Genomic DNA, 19462 nt, shown 5'->3' on the forward strand with positions numbered 1-19462 from the left:
AAACATACAGACATCTCCACATCTCCTCCACTTACAGTCACAGCATCAGTTAGAAGTTAAAAGAACAGCGTCACACATCCACATAAACCCGCACAACATTAAACACAACAGAAAGCACACTAACAGAATTTTAAAAATCAGCAATACATACAGTATGCAAATCTGGACAGACACATGAAGCCAGCAGGTTTTGTGGTTCAAGGCAAGGCAAGTTTATTTGTGTAGCACATTTCATACAACAGGGGCAATTCAAAGTGCTATACATATAGCATTAAAAAAGAAAAATACAGAAAAAGGAGGATAGTTAGAAAATTAAAAATGTACAAGAATAGATACATACATATATATAGAAAATAAATAGATCATCATTTAACAATATAATAAGACAATGGATAAAAAGATAAAAGTGTTATTACTGCAACTGTATTCAAACGCTGCCCTTCCCGATAGTGAGATTGTGGGTACTGCGTATGTGTTTTGCCGCTATCTAAGCTGCTGAATTTCTCCTTGGGGATCAATAAAGTACCTATCTATCTATCTATCTATTTATATAGAATATACACAGAATGAATGAATATGTTTATTTTATTTGACATATTTGAAACACAGTCCATACAGAGTTGCCTCAGGCCTTTGAGTACAACCATACATCAACATGAAATGAACAAACAAAGACTTGTTTCCTTTGGAGTCGTCGTTCTCGAGGCACAACCAGATCAGGAGGGTAGGTCTTCATACTCTGCTTCACTTAGATTACCTTTGATTACCTGATTAGAATCAGAAAAAAAAGTTTCTTGTTACACATCCCATTATACAAATATAGATTCGATTATATTAGATTAGATTTATTGTCCCCAGGGGGAAATTCATTTTCACACCACTGTACAGTATACACATGCAAGACCGTATAACACAGACAACAACAGACAGTAATACACATGACAGATACACAAGGACACACACTCAGCGCGGCCTATTATTTAAGGCAACAATGGCTGCGGGGATCAGGCTTTTGCCCAAGCGAGCCCTTTTGCACCTTAGCGTTCTGTACCTACGCCCGGATGGCAGTGGGGCGAAGTACACATTGAGTGGGTGGGTGATGTCCTGTTCTATATATCAAAAAAATAATAGAGTCAAATTCTTAGGCTTTGGTTCCTCGACATTGGAAGCAACGAGAAAACTGTCAATAGTTATACAAATCAAAACACAATAAGACAAGAGACAACACAGTAATGTAACAGTAGAAATAATAAATAACAGAGAAGAAAAAGCAGAAAACCACTCAGGAAACCACAGTAGAATGTTCCATGGACAATCTCTACAGTTGTAAATAAAGATACAATACAATAAACTTTATTGTCCCGGAAGGACCGTTTCCATGGACACACGGTGCCGCTGTACTGTATGAACAATATCACATGTACATAAACAACAACATTGCAATTGCTCACAGCTAGTTCATACACATAAAACACTACACTATTTCCAATATGAAGGTACCGTAGTCCTGTTTTTGTGCCATGAATGTGTCCTTTGTGTACTGTGTGAATGTGTCCTTTGTGTACTGTGTGGCCCCCTCCAACCTGAGCCTCCATTTTGTCTCCTGTAGAAGCAGTCTGCTCACTAAGAGGCAGGACCAGGCCGCCCGCAAGATCATGAGGTTTCTCCGCCGTTGCCGCCACAGGTAAGCCCCAAACGCTCACCCCCTTACCTGATGGTTGTTGTATTCACACACACACACACACACACACACACACACACATGCACAAGCACATTCACAGGGTCACAGGCACACACGCACACAGACACACACACACACACACGCGCACACACACACGCACACACACACACACACACACTCATATTAATTTCTCCCAACTGTACACAGCTGTGAGGGACAGATGGACAATCAGTCATATAAACACCTGACCTGATCAATAGCACCTCTATTTTCATTGACTTATTTTCTTTTTAAGTCAGTGGGGGAAAGGGTTTAGGTAGGTGGGTGATTCATGCACCTCAGGGGAGCCCCCCCCCAGACACACACACACACACACACACACCTCTCCTCGCCCCCCTCCCTCACAGTGTCCTACAGTATTTGACACCCCACCTTTCCTTGCCACCCCCCCCCCCCTCTCCTGTATTTGGCCCTCCACCTCTCCTCCTTATCCTCCCCTTCCTGTATTTGGCCTCCCCACCTCTCCTCTCCTCTCCTCGCCCCCCCCCCCCCCCCCTCCCCCTCTCTCACAGTTCCCTACTGTGTGCTAATAGTTGTCTGGTATTGTTTTGCTGTTTACGCCAAGCCCCTTGATGGACCATAGACTGTTCAAGCGGGTGAGTGCAGCCTCAGCAACTCAGTTTGTGCTTCTCTTCTCTCTCTGTCTCTACTGTATTGTCTCACTCTCTCTCTCTCTCTCTCTCTCTCTCTCTCTCTCTCTCTCTCTCTATCTATCTATCTCTATCTATCTCTCTCTATCTCTCCCTCTAACAATACAGTCATCTCCTCCTGAGACTTCTCTCTCTCTCTTTCTCTCTCTCTCACTTTCTATTTAGCTTTCTCTCCATCTCCTCCATCTCTCCTCCTCCTCCCCCCCTCTCTCTTTCTCTCTCTCTCTCTCTCTCTCTCTCTCTCTCTCTCTCTCTCTCTCTCTCTCTCTCTCCCCCTCTCTACTCCATCACCGTTGCTTGATGCCTGCTTGCATGAAGGCTGCCGAACCGGGGCCACATGTGGACTGACAAAACCTCTGATAATAGAGCCAGAAGTAAAAAAAAAAAAAAACTCAACCTGTTGAAAACTAACTAACCACTGCTTATGAATGACAATGTCACCGCAACACACCTAACCTAACCAGACACCTCTCTCTCTCTCTCTCTCTCTCTCTCTCTCTCTCTCTCTCTGTCTCTCTCTCTCTCTCTCTGTCCTCTGGAAATGATTTGAGTTGATTTTATTTCGTTGCTATTTTTTTTTCTTTGGTGTGTGTGGTGGTTATGAAGATGCTAACTGAAGGTTGTTTTTTTGGGGGGGTTTTGTTGTTTTTCGAATCATGTTTACTGATGTTGCATGAGCGGTGGTGACAATTCAATTCTGAGGTGGGTCTTGCTCTTTGAACCCCCTCCTCCTCCAGGCATGCTATGAGGCGGGGGTGTTCTATTAAAAAAGAAAAAAAAAGGGCTGTCTGTCTGTGTTACTGGTCCTGTATCCTGTTTCTATCCACATTTACAGTAGTAGAGGTGTGGGGGGGCCCTACACCCCCCAAATTATCCTGTTTTGGTTCGGCTCACTTAAACCTGTCAGTGCTGAGGCAGAGAGCTGCTGGGCCCAGCGCGCTGCTCAGTGGCCGTGGGGTCAGGGTGATGTTGTGTCTCTGGCTGGTTTCCATTACTTTTGCGTGGCTCGCTCCACAAGAAAGAAATGCCTGATGTGGACAAACTGTGGGCACTCTGAGCGCTGATCCAGAAACACTTAGTAGTACACAGTCGGCCGTCCGCCTCATCAGCCAGCTACCACAAGTAGTTCACCATCAGGCTTAAAAATGGGGGTAATGAATTCAATTCACAGGTATGCGATTTATTTATAGGCCTATATATATATATATATATATCCATGATTTGCATGAATAGTAGTCTGTTACAAAGTTAGAGAATGCTGTAAGCCCTCAGGGAACAACTTTATCTGTGTCTGAGAATCCCTCTGCGTCTAGATCGCCCGTACCGCGTTAATGTAGGTTACTGTGCTTCGGGAGCAGGTGAGATAGCTATCCTGTAGTACCATGTAGGTGCTGTCCTGTCCTGATCACATGTGTGCTCTACACAACCATCATATGGGTTACAGGGCCTGGCTGGCTGTTGAAGCATATAGGTCAGAGACTCTACAAAGCATACAATGGGGATGTGCCTCCCCCTCCCCCTCCTCATCCCTCTCCACCTTCAGGGACTAGCTAACAGCAGTGAGCAGAAATGGAGGCAGACCTCCAGGGAACCAGAACTCCTCTTCTTCCTCCGATCGGGAAGAAGAAGTAGTTCACTGGGAAGACACTCGACTTCCCTACGGTCTCTGGGGTGCTCGCCTCTGCGCTGCTGCCATTACATCATCGTAGAGAACAGTGAGAAACAAACGAAAGCCAACTAGGCGCTCGGTGGGGTCGAGCATAACCGATAAAAGATATGGGGCGTCCAGAAACGGCACGCAAGGTTTTATGACAGGTATTCATATGGGTGGGACGACGACTCAAATGGTCCCATTATGTCCCCGTTGTTCCAAAGCAGAACAGAATAGGCTATAACATAACTCCAAAAGCATACACACACACACACACGATGAGTTTAAACTAGCATGCAGTGTGTGAGTCAGTGATCACAAAAGCTAAGGACTCTCTTGTTGTCGTGTATTCATTGTATGCTTGTATGGGGAGCTTTAATTAGGTTATCAGAAGCAACTATGAGAGTCAAGATGGATGGAAATCAAGTCACAGTTAGTGACTCGTGCAGATGTCGTGTTTTTACCTTCACAGAACAGGGGGGGTCGTAGTGGAGGTCAGGTTAGCCTTGGTGGTCAGGTTAGCTTTGGTGGTCAGGTTAGGTTAGCCTTGGTGGTCAGGTTAGGTTAGCTTTGCTGGTCAGGTTAGCCTTGGTGGTCAGGTCAGGTTAGCCTTGGTGGTCTGGTTAGCCTTGGTGGTCAGGTTAGCCTTGGTGATCAGGTTAGGTTAGTCTTGGTGGTCAGGTTAGGTTAGTCTTGGTGGTCAGGTTAGGTTAGTCTTGGTGGTCAGGTTAGCTTTGGTGGTCAGGTTAGCTTTGGTGGTCAGGTTAGCCTTGGTGGACAGGTTAGGTTAGCTTTGGTGGTCAGGTCAGGTTAGCCTTGGTGGTCAGGTTAGGTTAGTCTTGGTGGTCAGGTTAGCCTTGGTGGTCAGGTTAGGTTAGCCTTGGTGGTCAGGCTAGCCTTGGTGGTCAGGTTAGCTTTGGTGGTCAGGTCAGGTTAGCCTTGGTGGTCAGGTCAGGTTAGCCTTGGTGGTCAGGTTAGGTTAGTCTTGGTGGTCAGGTTAGCTTTGGTGGTCAGGTTAGTCTTGGTGGTCAGGTTAGCTTTGGTGGTCAGGTTAGGTTAGCCTTGGTGGTCAGGTTAGCTTTGGTGGTCAGGTTAGGCTAGCCTTGGTGGTCAGGTTAGGTTAGTCTTGGTGGTCAGGTTAGTCTTGCTGGTCAGGTTAGGTTAGCCTTGGTGGTCAGGTTAGGTTAGTCTTGGTGGTCAGGTTAGTCTTGCTGGTCAGGTTAGGTTAGCCTTGGTGGTCAGGTTAGCCTTGGTGGTCAGGTTAGCTTTGGTGGTCAGGCTAGCTTTGGTGGTCAGGTTAGGCTAGCCTTGGTGGTCAGGTTAGGTTAGTCTTGGTGGTCAGGTTAGGTTAGTCTTGGTGGTCAGGTTAGGTTAGCCTTGGTGGTCAGGTCAGGTTAGCCTTGGTGGTCAGGTTAGGTTAGCCTTGGTGGTCAGGTTAGCATTGGTGGTCAGGTCAGGTTAGCCTTGGTGGTCAGGTCAGGTTAGCCTTGGTGGTCAGGTTAGCATTGGTGGTCAGGTCAGGTTAGCCTTGGTGGTCAGGTTAGGTTAGCCTTGGTGGTCAGGTTAGCTTTGGTGGTCAGGTCAGGTTAGCCTTGGTGGTCAGGTTAGGTTAGCCTTGGTGGTCAGGTTAGCTTTGGTGGTCAGGTTAGCCTTGGTGGTCAGGTTAGGTTAGCCTTGGTGGTCAGGTTAGCTTTGGTGGTCAGGTTAGCCTTGGTGGTCAGGTTAGCATTGGTGATCAGGTTAGGTTATCATTGGTGATCAGGTTAGGTTATCATTGGTGGTCAGGTTAGCATTGGTGGTCAGGTTAGCATTGGTGGTCAGGTTAGGTTAGCCTTGGTGGTCAGGTTAGCCTTGGTGGTCAGGTTAGGTTAGCCTTGGTGGTCAGGTTAGGCTAGCCTTGGTGGCCAGGTTAGCCATGGCCTGGTTCATTTTGGACACAAGGCTCGAGCACAATGTCACAGTGCACTATCAAGTCACTATCAAGGAGTTTGAATAGATCAATTAAATTACTTCAGAAGTATCAATTTATTTATATACCCAAAGCAATTTACAACAAATACATTTGTCTAAGTAAGTGAATCATCTATCCATCAGTCATAGAAATAAAAAGTAATCTATGCTAGGGCCAGGGGAGTCACAATGCTAGAAATATAATTAACTTTTTATTAAGTCTTTGGGGGGACAGTTAAGGTGTAGCCTGAAGATATGGGTCATTCATTTTCTCTCCTCTCCCACATATTGTTGACTGACAATGTCATTTTCCAGTTTGTAGTTCTTGTAATACATTTCACATAAATAAAAAAAATGCTAGGCTTATTTCAGTTTCACCTGCAGTCATCTTATATTAAATGTGAAGCATTTTCTTTCTCAATTCCTGTGTCATTTTTCTTTGTAATCATGTTTCCACTTTAGCCATTATTCCACAGACACTCACAGAGGCTGTGCGCTGTGACAAACCATTTAGTAGACCGTTGCCAGCCTCAAGGTTCTCTTTAAGCCAAACAAATGTTTGGTAGATTTCTCAAGGGAGTCACAATCTTTTTTCTTAGATTAGTATGTTGAAAGTTGAATTCTCCTGAGCCCGTTTTCAGTCACATTATATTCCCAAGAGTTTAAAAACAAATCAGGTTCCTTGAAGAACCATTTTCAAAGTTTCAAAGCTGACCTATTAGAATTTCAAGTGTTTTCAAGTGTTGGCTGGAAGACTGGGTTCACTGGGCTGTAAGACTTTTTGATTTAACAAAATGTTTTATGGCCAATGAGAGGTCAGTCATTACATTAAGGTACTCTATACCTGTGTAGTTATGCTTTATTTACATATTGTAATGTAGACATTTATTAAGTGCTTTGTTATTACATAGTAATATAGTTGAATGAGTGAAGTTATGCAACATGGAAGTGGAAAGGGGAAGAGTTCCTATTCTGCTTGTGTGTAAACAAGAACTACACAACAACATCACTGTAGTTACAAATCAATCACTATTACACTTCTATGTAAAATGTGTTCCCACAGTGTTTTTACTTGGGTAATTACAGCGTTACTACCCAGTTACGAGAGCATCTTAACATAAAGTGACCGAATGGGACAGAGTTCAGAATAAAGCTTGACCCGTGTTTCCTTCCCAGAGAAGCACCAGCGCCTGTGTACCCGGACTGGTTCTGGACTGGTTCTGGACTGGTTCTGGACTGGTTCTTCTTCTCTCCAGTGATATTATCCTCCTTATCTCTCCTCCTCCTGTCCTCTCTTGTGGTCTTGAGCGATTGTTCTGAGACTGTTTAAGAGTAAAGAACGTTCCAGCGACAGCTGGCCTGTGCTCTTCACGGGGGGGTCCATGTCTAAACGCCCGTCTCTTCTGTGTTTCAGAGTGAAAGAATTGAAAAGGGCCAGGGAACATGAGACCGTCCAGAACAGCCCCCTCGCGATGTGACATCACTCTCCTCCCGACTCTTCTTCTTTTCTTTCTTTCTTTTTTCCGTTTGTACCCGAGACATTTTACAAGTGAAGAGAAAAAACAAATTCAGTGAAAACACTGCGATTATTATTACTACTTACAGCAGTGCGACTGATCCTACTTCTACTATTACATGTACAACAACAACGACAACAACATTTTTCACTCTTTTTCCTTTCTTCCCTCTGGGGAGGGGTTTTCTGTTGGAGAGTGGCAACTTCTGTGGGATTATAAACTAAATGGGAAGTTGTGGGGGGGGGGGGGGGGGGGCGCAGGACATTTGCTTCATGGCATTTTTTGCACTTTTTCATGGATTGCTTTGTCTTTTTGGGGAGTATGGAGAGGCTTCAGACAGTACAGGAAGAGAATGCTGGACATGACTGGAATGGTTCACCTGACAACACCAGTGGATCAAAAGGAAGAGGATACCAGTCTTAGAGGAACAGATGCCAGTGGAAGGGAAAATCAATGCAGAAACATATTGGGACTTGGCTCTAATTGTATTTCATAATTTTTTAAGTGACTAATTAATCCATTTGATGAAAAAAAAAAAAATGTACCAAATGTACCAAAAATGATTGGTAACTCATTGATCCATTGCACACGTCCGCTCCTTTCCACTGCTAGGTGAATATAGTCGATATAGCTCAACAATAGCTCAACGATCCTTCCTGTTCCGCAACGCTCTACCCCGCAAGTCTGTTCAAAGGGGTGGAGCTAATTGAATGTAGGAGGGGTTTAAACAGAAATAGGCGGGGTTTAAAAACAATGGCTTATTTTGATATCTAGATTTGGGGGTTATTATGTAAGGCAAGGGATGGGTTAACATTTAAAGACGTTTTTAAATTGGGGGATTTTTTTCTTTTTTTTAAAGACAAATATGATTATTTTATCCTTTTAATGGTTCCTCTTTGCTTGAATCTGTCCCATGCTCATGTCCGATTTATTGCCGACCTGTCTCCCCAAAATTCTGTGTTGTTGAATCAAGAAAAAAATGCATGCCTTTGGGGCGAGAGTCCCCGTCTGCGTGCTTGGAATTAGGTCTGTATCCTCTGATTTTGAATGTTATACTTTGGTCTTCATATTAAAACAGTAGAGTCATCCCCAGGCCCACCTACCCCCCCCCCCACAAGTCATCCCCTCTAGCTACTGGAGCTATCCTAACATCGTCCTCTTCCAGGGTTTTTATTTTTATTTCTTTTTTTGCCTTATTTCATTTGTTTACTTCTCAGTATTCTAAAACAGAAAAAAGACTTGCCTCTTTTGTGTTGTAATGATTAGGTTATTGTTGTTCTTTTTGAATGAACTTCAGGGCCTGCGAGGGCTTTTGAGGGGAAGATCACATACATTGCCTTGACGTCTTAGAGATTCTTTGAGGGGTCCCTAAGCTAGTCCCAAAATAGGGGTTAGACAAATCCATATTTTTGACAATTGAGCGGTTTCTGTATATAAAGAAGGCTGAAGGTATGTAGGGAAAAACATTTACCCCAAGGGGATTGTATTTTAGAAATATATTATTTTATTCATTGAAAAGGGGTCAAAAACAGGTAAGAGACAAAAACAGAATATTTGTATAGTTTTGTTTGAATGCCTAAGAAGTATGGTTGTATTGTTTGTATATAGTGTAAATACCTGGGATAAAAATGAGCTATGTGCATGAAGACCATGAACAAAGGTAAAAAAAAAAAAACTAAACAAAAGCAGTAGTGGCTATGCTCTGTAAAATGATTACAACTATTTCACTATAAGAGTATTTTATTTTATTTTGATTGTTCTTGAGAAGAACATTTTGCTAAAGCATGACCTTATTGCAAATACTAAAAAGTAAAAAAATAAAATAAAAATACTGTATTTAGAGTTAGGAGAAAATCTGCAAAATTATCATAAGACAAGTATGGTTATGTTTACATTTTTGTTTTGGGCTACCAAGAATCTTTTGCCAATGGTGCCAAGTAATGTGAATGCTATATTGCTTAACAAGAGAATTAAGTTAATCTTTGCAGAACAGATAATCATACAATGAAATACACACTAGCATTGAAGACCATGAGATCACAACTTGCCGAGGAGAACAGATAGAGGTACACATATTGCAGAGGGAGAAATATTTCTACAGCAACTTTAAAGTCTCTCATGTCTCAACCATTTATCATGTCGGAGAACCTAAGATTTTTTTTTTTTGCCATCACTTAATACACTGAGAACACCTGTCAAAAATACTCAAAAGCAAAGAAAAAAACTCAAAATGTGTGCTTTATTTTACGTGTATATAAGAAAGAGGGATTGCGGTGTCTAAGCATGTTTGTATGGATCATAAAGATTGATAAAGGGAAAGATTGTACATGACAGCCTTGTTCAGGGAGTCCTTGGCTCTGATTGGTTCAATACTCTCATATGGAGGTTCTAACCAATCACTTTAGATATAGCCTATATTTACTATATTGTAGAAAACACCATCTCACAGGTGGTTAAATAGACCAATTATGTAAACTGTTGTAAACTGTAAAATGTAAAAAAGTTTTTCTATACACATTATGGGCTGGAGGCATGACTTGACCAAGGCTGTCAGGGTCTGGGCTGACCATATTTCTTGTCAAAAAACCTTCTGGCCGTGGTGTGAAGAACATGTGTAGCATCTCTGACTGGAATACTTTGTTTGAGTAAATTATCGTGATGCAAATGTACTCACAGAGGGAGCCGTTGTTAAAAACAATCTATGGTGCTAAAATGCTGGCGTCCTTACGGGGCATAATTTAGTAGTGCTGGTATTAATATATTGACCATATGTGTCGGTGGTAAAGTTAATGAGCCAAAGTGAGTGGTCTGCGAGTCTGTAACTACCCAAGATGCACTCGTGCCATTAGCAATGTTTGAGGAGGGATGTGTGTCTGGTTCGTAATGGGATATATGATGGCAGTGCTTGACATAGAGTCAAATCAGATTTGAATGGGAATGCATGGTAAATATTTTGATCCAACGGTGTTCACTCTGGTCCAGAAGTGGCTGCTGGGTTTGTCAGTTTCCTGTGACATATTCATATCAGAGTTACCAGGACGTGTATACCAGGAAGTGTATTCTCCATCCAAGTGATGACAAGTCATTTATTCAACGAAGGCGTGAATGTCATTGGACAAATCATTGTTTTTGTTGTGTTGATTTCTGAAATGCTTGTTGCATTTCTTTTCGTTTGTTTGTTGAAAAACAAAGTACCAAAAAAAGGTACTTTTGGATTTATTTTTTCTGTATGTTTGTGTTTCTTTCACAGAGACTTGATATGTAAACCTTATTTTCAGAGTGTTTATGTAGAAAGTGCCTACTAATCATATCCCGATCGCACAAAGCCAATGTCAGGAAGCATGCAATGTACCTAAAGAGGCAAACGTGACTCTGAATTCATAACTCAATACTAAAAAATATATTAATACAATTCAATCAAAAAACCCATCAACAAAACCCTAAAGTCAGGTGACAAACATGTTCCCTTTTAACCCAGTCATCTCCGCGAAATGCATTCCGGCTAGTCAACATCCTAAGCTTCTTTTTGTTGTGTTGTTGGAACTGCCTGTTGACACCATGAGGTTTAGAGATTCCATCAGTTCTTCTTCTGTGGTGTTTTGCCTTGCATTCATCATCCAGGTACAGTAGGGGTCAGAATGTCAAGCTGCGCCACTGCTGTGGCAATATGAGATGGTTTTATTATGCTTGCATGGGTAAAATAGTTAACTGGGTGACTGAAACGCACCTACAGTAAAGCATGCTTATTTTTCTAGAATCGGTGGTCAGATAGACAGTTCTTTGAAAAAAACGAAGAACGTTGGTTTTGACACGTCGCAGAACTCGCGGAAAGATGGAGGGCATGTTATTGGAGGGCAGAGGTCAGAGGATAACCCTTAAAAATACAACCGATGATCAAACGGCAGTATCTACTGACACGATTTCCTGGGGTAGCATGAAGGCAAGTTTTTCTAGAGCAAGTTTCAACTTTTTAACTTTTTTCATTCATTTGGAACGAGATACTGGTAGTGTGCTCCCAACATTGAATACATGAGCAGTTCGGACACTCGTGTGACGGGATACCGCAAGTATTTTCAGGAGGCAACGCACACACACACAGACACACTCACACACACACTCACACACACACACACACACACACATCCCAACACACACACACACGCACATCCCAACACACACACAAATACACACACACACGCACATCCCAACACACACACACACACACACATTGGTATACAGATATGTCAAGTCACTGATCAGCAGAGAGACCTCATGTGTTATTTTTAAAGCCTAGGCAACGGTTCACCTCCCTTCTGTAATTTATCTCAGGGTGCCAAAATGTGGAGGAGGAAATGGAGCAGGACATTTTATTGATAATAATACTGCAGGACATTTTGAGTTTAGAATAGAGACTGTACGTAAACAGCAAGGCCTCTCAACAGTGCTTTCTGGTCCAGTCAGACAATGCGTGTCCCTAAACAGACAAAATTACTACTGTGATCCTGAACAACTCATTGTAATCCATTACCTCACAGAGATGTTATTAGCTTGTGCTGTATACCGTTAACCTGAGGTACACACAAGAAGTGTTGTCATACTGTAGCTAATTAGCTGTCAAATGTCAAATGAAGACATGTACTTTATCCTTTGACGTTTTTTATAAATGTCTGCCGAAATATGAAGAGTATGGTCAATTGTTTCTGTCTTGGATATTAACTCTGACAGAATGGAAATTACAGGCATTTAGCATGACAGGACATTCTGGCCAGATGAAATTCAAAACTTTCAGATAGTGTTAGTCTTTTGTAGACCATCTTAAATGAGGCTTGTGAGACTCTGACATTCAACATCATCTGACTTGATGTTTGTTGGCATAATAAGTTAGTATATATTAATAAAGGCTGTGTCAATCAATGATTAGGTCTACTTAATAATAACACAGCCTAAAATAGTCTTAAAAAGTGATTTTACTTACGCTAATCCGCATTTCATCAATATTGATACTATTTTGTTGATAAGCGATGCATATTTTTTTAACAGTCTTCCTGAGACAACTCGGCATACAGACAGACACACACACACACACACACACACACACACACACACTACGACAATGAGGCTGGTCACATGACTCTTTGTTTAGGGATCATTCTAAACATATTTCAGGAAAACAATAAAGTAACCTCATAACGTTACTTCATACGGATTTTATTAACTTCATTACTACTCTGCTAATTCACCTGGGAATCTGCCTTTCCTCCTCCCTCTTTAGTCAATGCACCCGCAACATTGAAAGGTAGGCACAGCGGGACAACAGGGCAGAAACCATCTCACCACCTTTTTCCACTTGTGGACACAGAGCAATAAGCATTCTTTTGTGGAGACCTATAGACCTAGTGAAGATTTAAAAAAACGATTGGACACATGTAGTCGACTTACTCTTATGCAAAATGCCAGTATTGCAAGACAAGCATTCAGTAGTTTATGGACAGCAATTATATGGCACCCTTTACCGAACTGCACGTTTTCATCAATTCCAAAACCAAGAAGAAAAAAACTGGCCCTGCTTTAGTACAAAGTCATGGGTCCTGGACACTTTGCATGTGAACTAGTGTTAGATCTATTTTCCTCTCCTCTATAGCTGTCTTTCTCTCTGTCTTTCCCTGTTATGTGACCCTCTTATTTTCTTTCCTGTGTTTATTTCACCTCCTTCTTCTTCTAAGTTTCCCTAATGTATTTTTGCTTTTTTCCTTTTTTCTTCCCCTCTCTCTCTCTTGTTTGTAAGTTTTATTTTTGTAATTGTGCATGTACAAGCGTCACTGACTCGATGGATAATGTAAAAAAACAAAGAACAAAAAAAAAGAGATTTCAGCTGCTGAAGCCATGCAAAACGTTTTGAAATGCCCTAAAATATGGAAGATGTTTTCTGAATGCTTTATATTCTTTCTGCTGTAAAATAATAAAAAAAGAAAAAAATGAAGAAAACTCGAAGAAATGTTTGATGTTGTCTCCTTTCTTCTTCTAGTGTCTTTGCACGAACCCATGTGTTATTACCAAAGGTTTGAGCAGCTCATCTCACTTTACATAAGTGGGGGTAGTGGTGGTCTAGTGGATAGTGAGTAGAACTTGTGATCCGAAGGTTGTGAGTTCAAATCCCGCCTGAAGCCACACTACTAGTGTGCCCTTGGGTAAGGCACTTAGCCCTCAGTTACTCCAGGGGGAATGTCCCTGTAATTCGTAATTGTAAGTCGCTTTGGATAAAAGCGTCTGCTAAATGGCAAAATTAAATTAAATTAACATAATTGTTGGTTTGATTAACACTTAAAGAAGACACACACTCCCTCGATGTCAAATGACCACGTATTCTAGACAATGAGCATCTGTTACTGAGACAACGATCGCTAGAGGGATAGTGCAATATTTCTTACATAAAAGCTGGTTTTGATTAAAGGCCATACATTTCTTCTACTTACCAAGTGTCAGATGAACCCACTGATAGCATTTCGGTGTCTCTGCCTGCAGTTTGAAGGTAGTTTTCGGAGGTAAATGTGACAGTGGCTAGTGAAAGGTGGACCAAGTCGGCAAGGTCATTTTTCAGAAGTCTGAAAATAGTTGAAAATATGCTTATGTGAATGTTGGTATACCTCAACTCAACTAGCGGAGAACCAAAACAAACAGACTGTGCTCCATCTCGCTAGTGAGCTAGTTAGCAGCTAACAACGTTAGCTATGTAACATCTCTAACATCTGCATGTTTAGTACATCACAGCATGCTGAAAGAACATGAACATGCTAAAAACACATAACTACACATAACTAGATGATCACAGTTCCTAAACATAGACAAGACATATATCACCAACACTCAACCGAGTATAAAGCTCAGAACATGTTACGGCGACGAGTGCTGTGAACCGTGTATCGAAAACAAGCCTAGTTTGCTAACAAATGATTGTATTTAGTGATCCCAAAACTGTTGTTTGTTATATTGAGTGGGCTCTTCAACACTTAAACTTTCGTAATATGAAAAAAACTAAAAAACATAAAAAGCAAAAAATTACGTAATTTGTGGGACTTTACTCTTACCGCCTTGTTCCTCCTTTCAACAGCCCCCATCACAAATGCTAAATGCACAATGAATGGAAGGTTCCAGTAGCCACTAGCTAGCATCTCTCAAAAGCTGGGTGGAAAGTAGACTGTTGACTTGAGAGGCGGATAAATGAAATGCTTAGTTCAGAGAAAATAGTTCCAAAAAGAACTGCTTCTAGAACAACTAGAACAAAAATATTATAATTTCAAAGTACAAAGTGATAACCGCCCTGCTTCTGAGAGGAGATAGTTTTTCCTGGAGATTTATATTCGTTGCATTTAGCATTCATCTCCGAAACTACCTTCAAACTGCACACAGAGACATACAAATGGTATGACTTCATCTGACTCTGGGTAAGTAGACAAAAAACGTATTGGGAAAATGTCACACTATCCGTTTAAGTTGCTTCCCCTGCCTGTGTAGAGACACTTACTTACTCTAGGATAATTAAAAGTTACTCGAGGCTGAGTAGACTAATTGAAGCACAGTCTGAGCTTAAAGCACGGAGAAGGCCTCTTTAGATCACCGGTGTGCTCCAGTCACAGTCGATGACCCCTCTGATAACGGCACCGGGATGGCGAATAAGGCAGATGTGTTACTGGTTACGGCTGTAGCTGCTTAATGTGGACTGACGCAGAGAGTTGTGGCAAGGGAGGATGTGAGGGATCACCTGCCACCAGGTTTATGGGGCAGGACGGTGGTGCATGGGGGGGTGACAAGGAAGCCTCATGGATTGGTCAGGGAAGTCTCAGGCGAGACTATAAGACGAACGTTGGGGGTCCCAAGGCTTCACTTGACTTTGGAGGGTACTCTACGCCACTACGATCAGCAGGACCTCAGTACGACCAGCCGGACCTCAGTCAGTACGACCCGTCGACCTTGAGAGTCCACGCAGGTATTGCTTTATTCAGGGCTCCCACCACGGGTCCTTGAAATCGTTGAAAGTTTGTGAATTTGAGAAAAAAAGAAGCAAGGTCAAGTTTAAGTTTAAGTTTAAGACCTTATATTGTTTTGCTGTGCTGTGGTAGAGAAGGCAAGAGACCATCTAGTGTTCACACATTCAAGCCTCTCTTTTTAATTGTTGTCTGTGAGCGGATAGTTCCTATTAATTATAATTCTCATCTAGGTCTGTCTCAAACTATGCCGTGTTGGGTCCTTGAATTTGAGGGAATTGAGTCTTGAAAGTCCTTGAAAGGTCCTTGAATTTGATGTTTCAGAAGGTGTGGGAACCCTGTTTATTGTTTGCCCTTCACTTGACTTTGGAGGGTACCAGCCACTACGATCAGCAGGACCTCAGAACGACCCGTCGGACCTTGAGAGTCCACGCAGGTATTGCTTTATTCAGGGCTCCCACGGGTCCTTGAAATCCTTGAAAGTTTGTGAATAAAAATAATAATAATCAAGGTCAAGTTTAAGTTTAAGTTTAAGACCTTATATTGTTTTGCTGTGCTGTGGTAGAGAAGGCAATAGACCATCTAGTGTTCACACATTCAAGCCTCTCTTTTTAATTGTTGTCTGTGAGCGGATAGTTCCTCCAATTATATAAATTCTCATCTAGGTCTGTCTCAAACTATGCCGTGTTGGGTCCTTGAATTTGAGGGAATTGAGTCTTGAAAGTCCTTGAAAGGTCCTTGAATTTGATGTTTCAGAAGGTGTGGGAGGGAACCCTGTTTATTGTTTGCCCTTTATCTGCTGTGTCCTTTCGGGGGGGGGGGGGTAAAAAAAGTTTCGGGGGTTAAAAAAAGTGCATGTGCATAATGGATGAATCTTAGTTATGCCACTGTAGTACAGGTAGAACCTCAGAGTCGTATAGAACATCTGTATACCAGTATACCAGGAGAGGCTGGTGGAGGCAGAAATCGGAGGACGGGCTCGTTGAAATGATCCCCACGAGGAATGGTCCCCGTTCCTCACTCCGTTCCATGCGTGACAATGAGCCCGTCCTCCGATTTCTGCCTCCTGGTATACCTGTATACCTCAATATTGTATGTGTCTGCACTGTGCAGGGTTTCTCTACTGTGTGCCCTTCTGTAGAGGAGATGGTAAAGAGGGGACTGATTCTGGTTCTGGTGGGGCTGTCCCTCTGGATGTCTGACTGCAAGCCTCTGGACATGGACACAGACACTGTCGTTGGGGTGAGACAGCTCAGCTTTAATGTTGGTCACGGATGGACAGTGCGGTGATGCGCCACCCACCAAGGTGTTGCTACAGTACTGTAGCTCATGTCATTGTAATGGATTTTTAATATGTATTGTATGGTATGTATGCATGGTCTATCCGTTTTCACACAGAGTGTAACAGTAGATTTCCATGGAGTAATTCTCGTGGGATTGTTGGGATTGTTGAGAGTCTGGCTGTCCTGTTTATGAACACAGAGCCCTGATTGAGGGCCTTGTGTTCATGGACAGTGATGGAGTGCAGACTCGTTATCAATGTTGTGACTATGTTGACAATATACGAAATGTACAATGTGGAAGTTTGGTGTCAGTCTTTGAAAGCTTCCCATTGTGAGGCTTTTGACTGCCCAACTCGCAAGTTGTTAAAGACCATTTCTTAAATAAATATTATACTTAGATTTAAAGCAAGTTACTATCTTGAGTCTCATTAAAATCCACAACATCGTCTATAAGACAAAGTGGGTTTATTTGAATATTTGAGTCGGCCCTGCTTCTTGTAAAGATGTAAAGCAGGAAAGTCAACTCAGACAGTAACTCCTGCACTCTCATTTGAGCTTTATGTTGCACGTCCCTCCCCTCTCTCCCTTCCTCTCTCTGTCCTTCTCCCTCCCTCTCTGTCCATCTTCCTGTCTCTCCCTCCCTCCATCCCTTCCACCATCCCTGCATCCTCCCAACCTCCCTCCATCCCTGCCCCCATCCCACCCTCCCTCACCTGATCCCTACATCACTCCCCCCCACTCCATCCCTCCCTCCCCCGATCCTTCCATCCCTCCCCCACTCTATCCCTCCCTCCCCCGATCCCTCCATCCCTCCCTCCCCCCCACTCTACCCCTCCCTCCCCCGATCCCTCCATCCCTCCCTCCCCCCCACTCTACCCCTCCCTCCCCCGATCCCTGCATCCCTCCCTCACTCTATCCCTCCATCCCTCCATCCATCCCCCACTCCATCACCCCTCCCCCCACTCCACCCCACCCCTCCCTCCCCCGATCCCTCCAACCCCCATCCCTACATCCATCCCCCACTCCATCCCTCCCTCCCTCCCTCCCCCACTCCCTCCCTCTCTCAGCTGCTGGAGCTCCTCCAGACAGTGGGGGCCCTGGAGGCAGGCGGAGGTGGTGGTGGTGGTGTGGAGGAGGGCAGAATGGTGCAGGTGGACGACCCTGGAGAGAAGGACGTGTGGAGCTCAGCTCTCCTGGAGAAGAGAGACCTCCCCAGGCTAGGAGTCTCTGTGTACAGGGCCTCTCCACAGTTCACCAGCAGGTCAGACCGACACTTGGAACGGAGACATTGTGACATTTAGGAATAGACCGCCGGTCCAGGGCAGCGAAACTCACTAATCCCAGGTCCTGGGGAGCCACAGTGCTGCAGGCTTTTGCTCCAGCTCAGCAGTAACACACCTGATTCAGCTTAAAAACACCCCAAAAAACTTCTTCAAGCATTGTGACTGCCAATGCCCTCTGGTCCTTCCATAGTTTTTTGGGGGGGGTTATGATGACCGATGGATACATGATTCACTTACTTAGCTGTATTTGTTGGAAGTCTTTTTGGATAAAGGCGTCTCCTAAATGCCAAAGACGTCAAATGTAATGTAAAATGAAGATCAGTGGATTAGTTTAATAGCACCTCGGCTGTGACAAAAGGCTCGACCCACTGCAGCTTTCCAGGAGCAGGATAGAGTATTGCGGGTCTCGGGTAATCTATTATGTAGCCTACTTGTATGAGGTGTATAGAGGGGAAATTGGTTTTAACCTCAATACATATTAATGGCTCTCTCACTAATGACCCCCCCCCCTCCCCCTCTCTCTTTCTTCTCTCTCTATCTCTCTCTCTCTCTCCCTGCATCCCAACCACTCTCTAACTTTTTGTGCTCCAGAAAGTCTCACTCATTTCCTGTGGAGCGGATGACAGGTCTCCGGGGTTAAAACAGCGAAGCGCTGCTATTTACCCAGATTACAGTACAGCTCTACCACCGCGCCAGCATTCCCTGATCTTCCCATGCTCCCTGATCTTCCCATGCTTCCTATTGGCCAGCGTTAGACAATACTGCATGACTGTGTATACCACACCCAGTGAGGTTTGAAATAAAGACAATACGTATGCACTATGTTGTTGTTCATGTGGTCTTTTAGTGTGCAGAGTGTGTGTATGGGTATCCCCTTTACAATCCCCTTTGTCAATGTTGCCTTTACAGTGAATAATAGTGTTTGGTTTGATTGTGTCTCTCTGCGAAATGCAATCGGTATTTGAAACGAAAGCGGTGGCGGTGGCTTTTTAATCAAGAACCAGACATTCAACTGAGAGCTTTTCCAAATTACTGTAGATGATTTTATTTCTATTTAACATACAGACAATAAATATACAAGTTCTTCTTTTCAAGTCAAGTTTGCTCAGTGACATCAAACATTTGAACAGAAAAAGGCGTACGGTAACAGAGATCAGTATAGAAAACTGGAAACAAATATTTAGTCCTCATAGACATACGACAACACAGAAACCTGTGGGATGTCTGTAAGTGTACTATCAGCGTGCGTGTGTGTGTGTGTGTGTGTGTGTGTGTGTGTGTGTGTGTGTGTGTGTGTGTGTGTGTGTGTGTGTGCGAGTGTGTGTGCGTGTGTGCAGGAGAGGGGTTATGTCTCTTTGTCCTAGTGTGCAGTCAGAATGTCTGTGCCCACGTACACGGTTGACTG

General features: G+C 43.2%; 1 protein-coding gene across 1 annotated transcript in view; it reads left to right on the forward strand.

The window, feature by feature from the left end:
* camta1a (calmodulin binding transcription activator 1a) overlaps positions 1 to 7439 on the forward strand; it is a gene marked incomplete at both ends in the record, with an annotated part of 132863 nt that extends 125424 nt beyond the window's left edge. The window contains 3 exon segments of the mRNA XM_080533531.1: positions 1610 to 1684; positions 2307 to 2337; positions 7407 to 7439. Coding sequence (XP_080389657.1) covers positions 1610 to 1684; positions 2307 to 2337; positions 7407 to 7439 — 139 coding nt within the window.
* Positions 7440 to 19462: the final 12023 nt, after the last annotated feature.

This window comes from Nansenia antarctica (assembly GCF_963989245.1).
Source record: "Nansenia antarctica genome assembly, chromosome: 6".
Classification (NCBI taxonomy): domain Eukaryota; kingdom Metazoa; phylum Chordata; class Actinopteri; order Argentiniformes; family Microstomatidae; genus Nansenia; species Nansenia antarctica.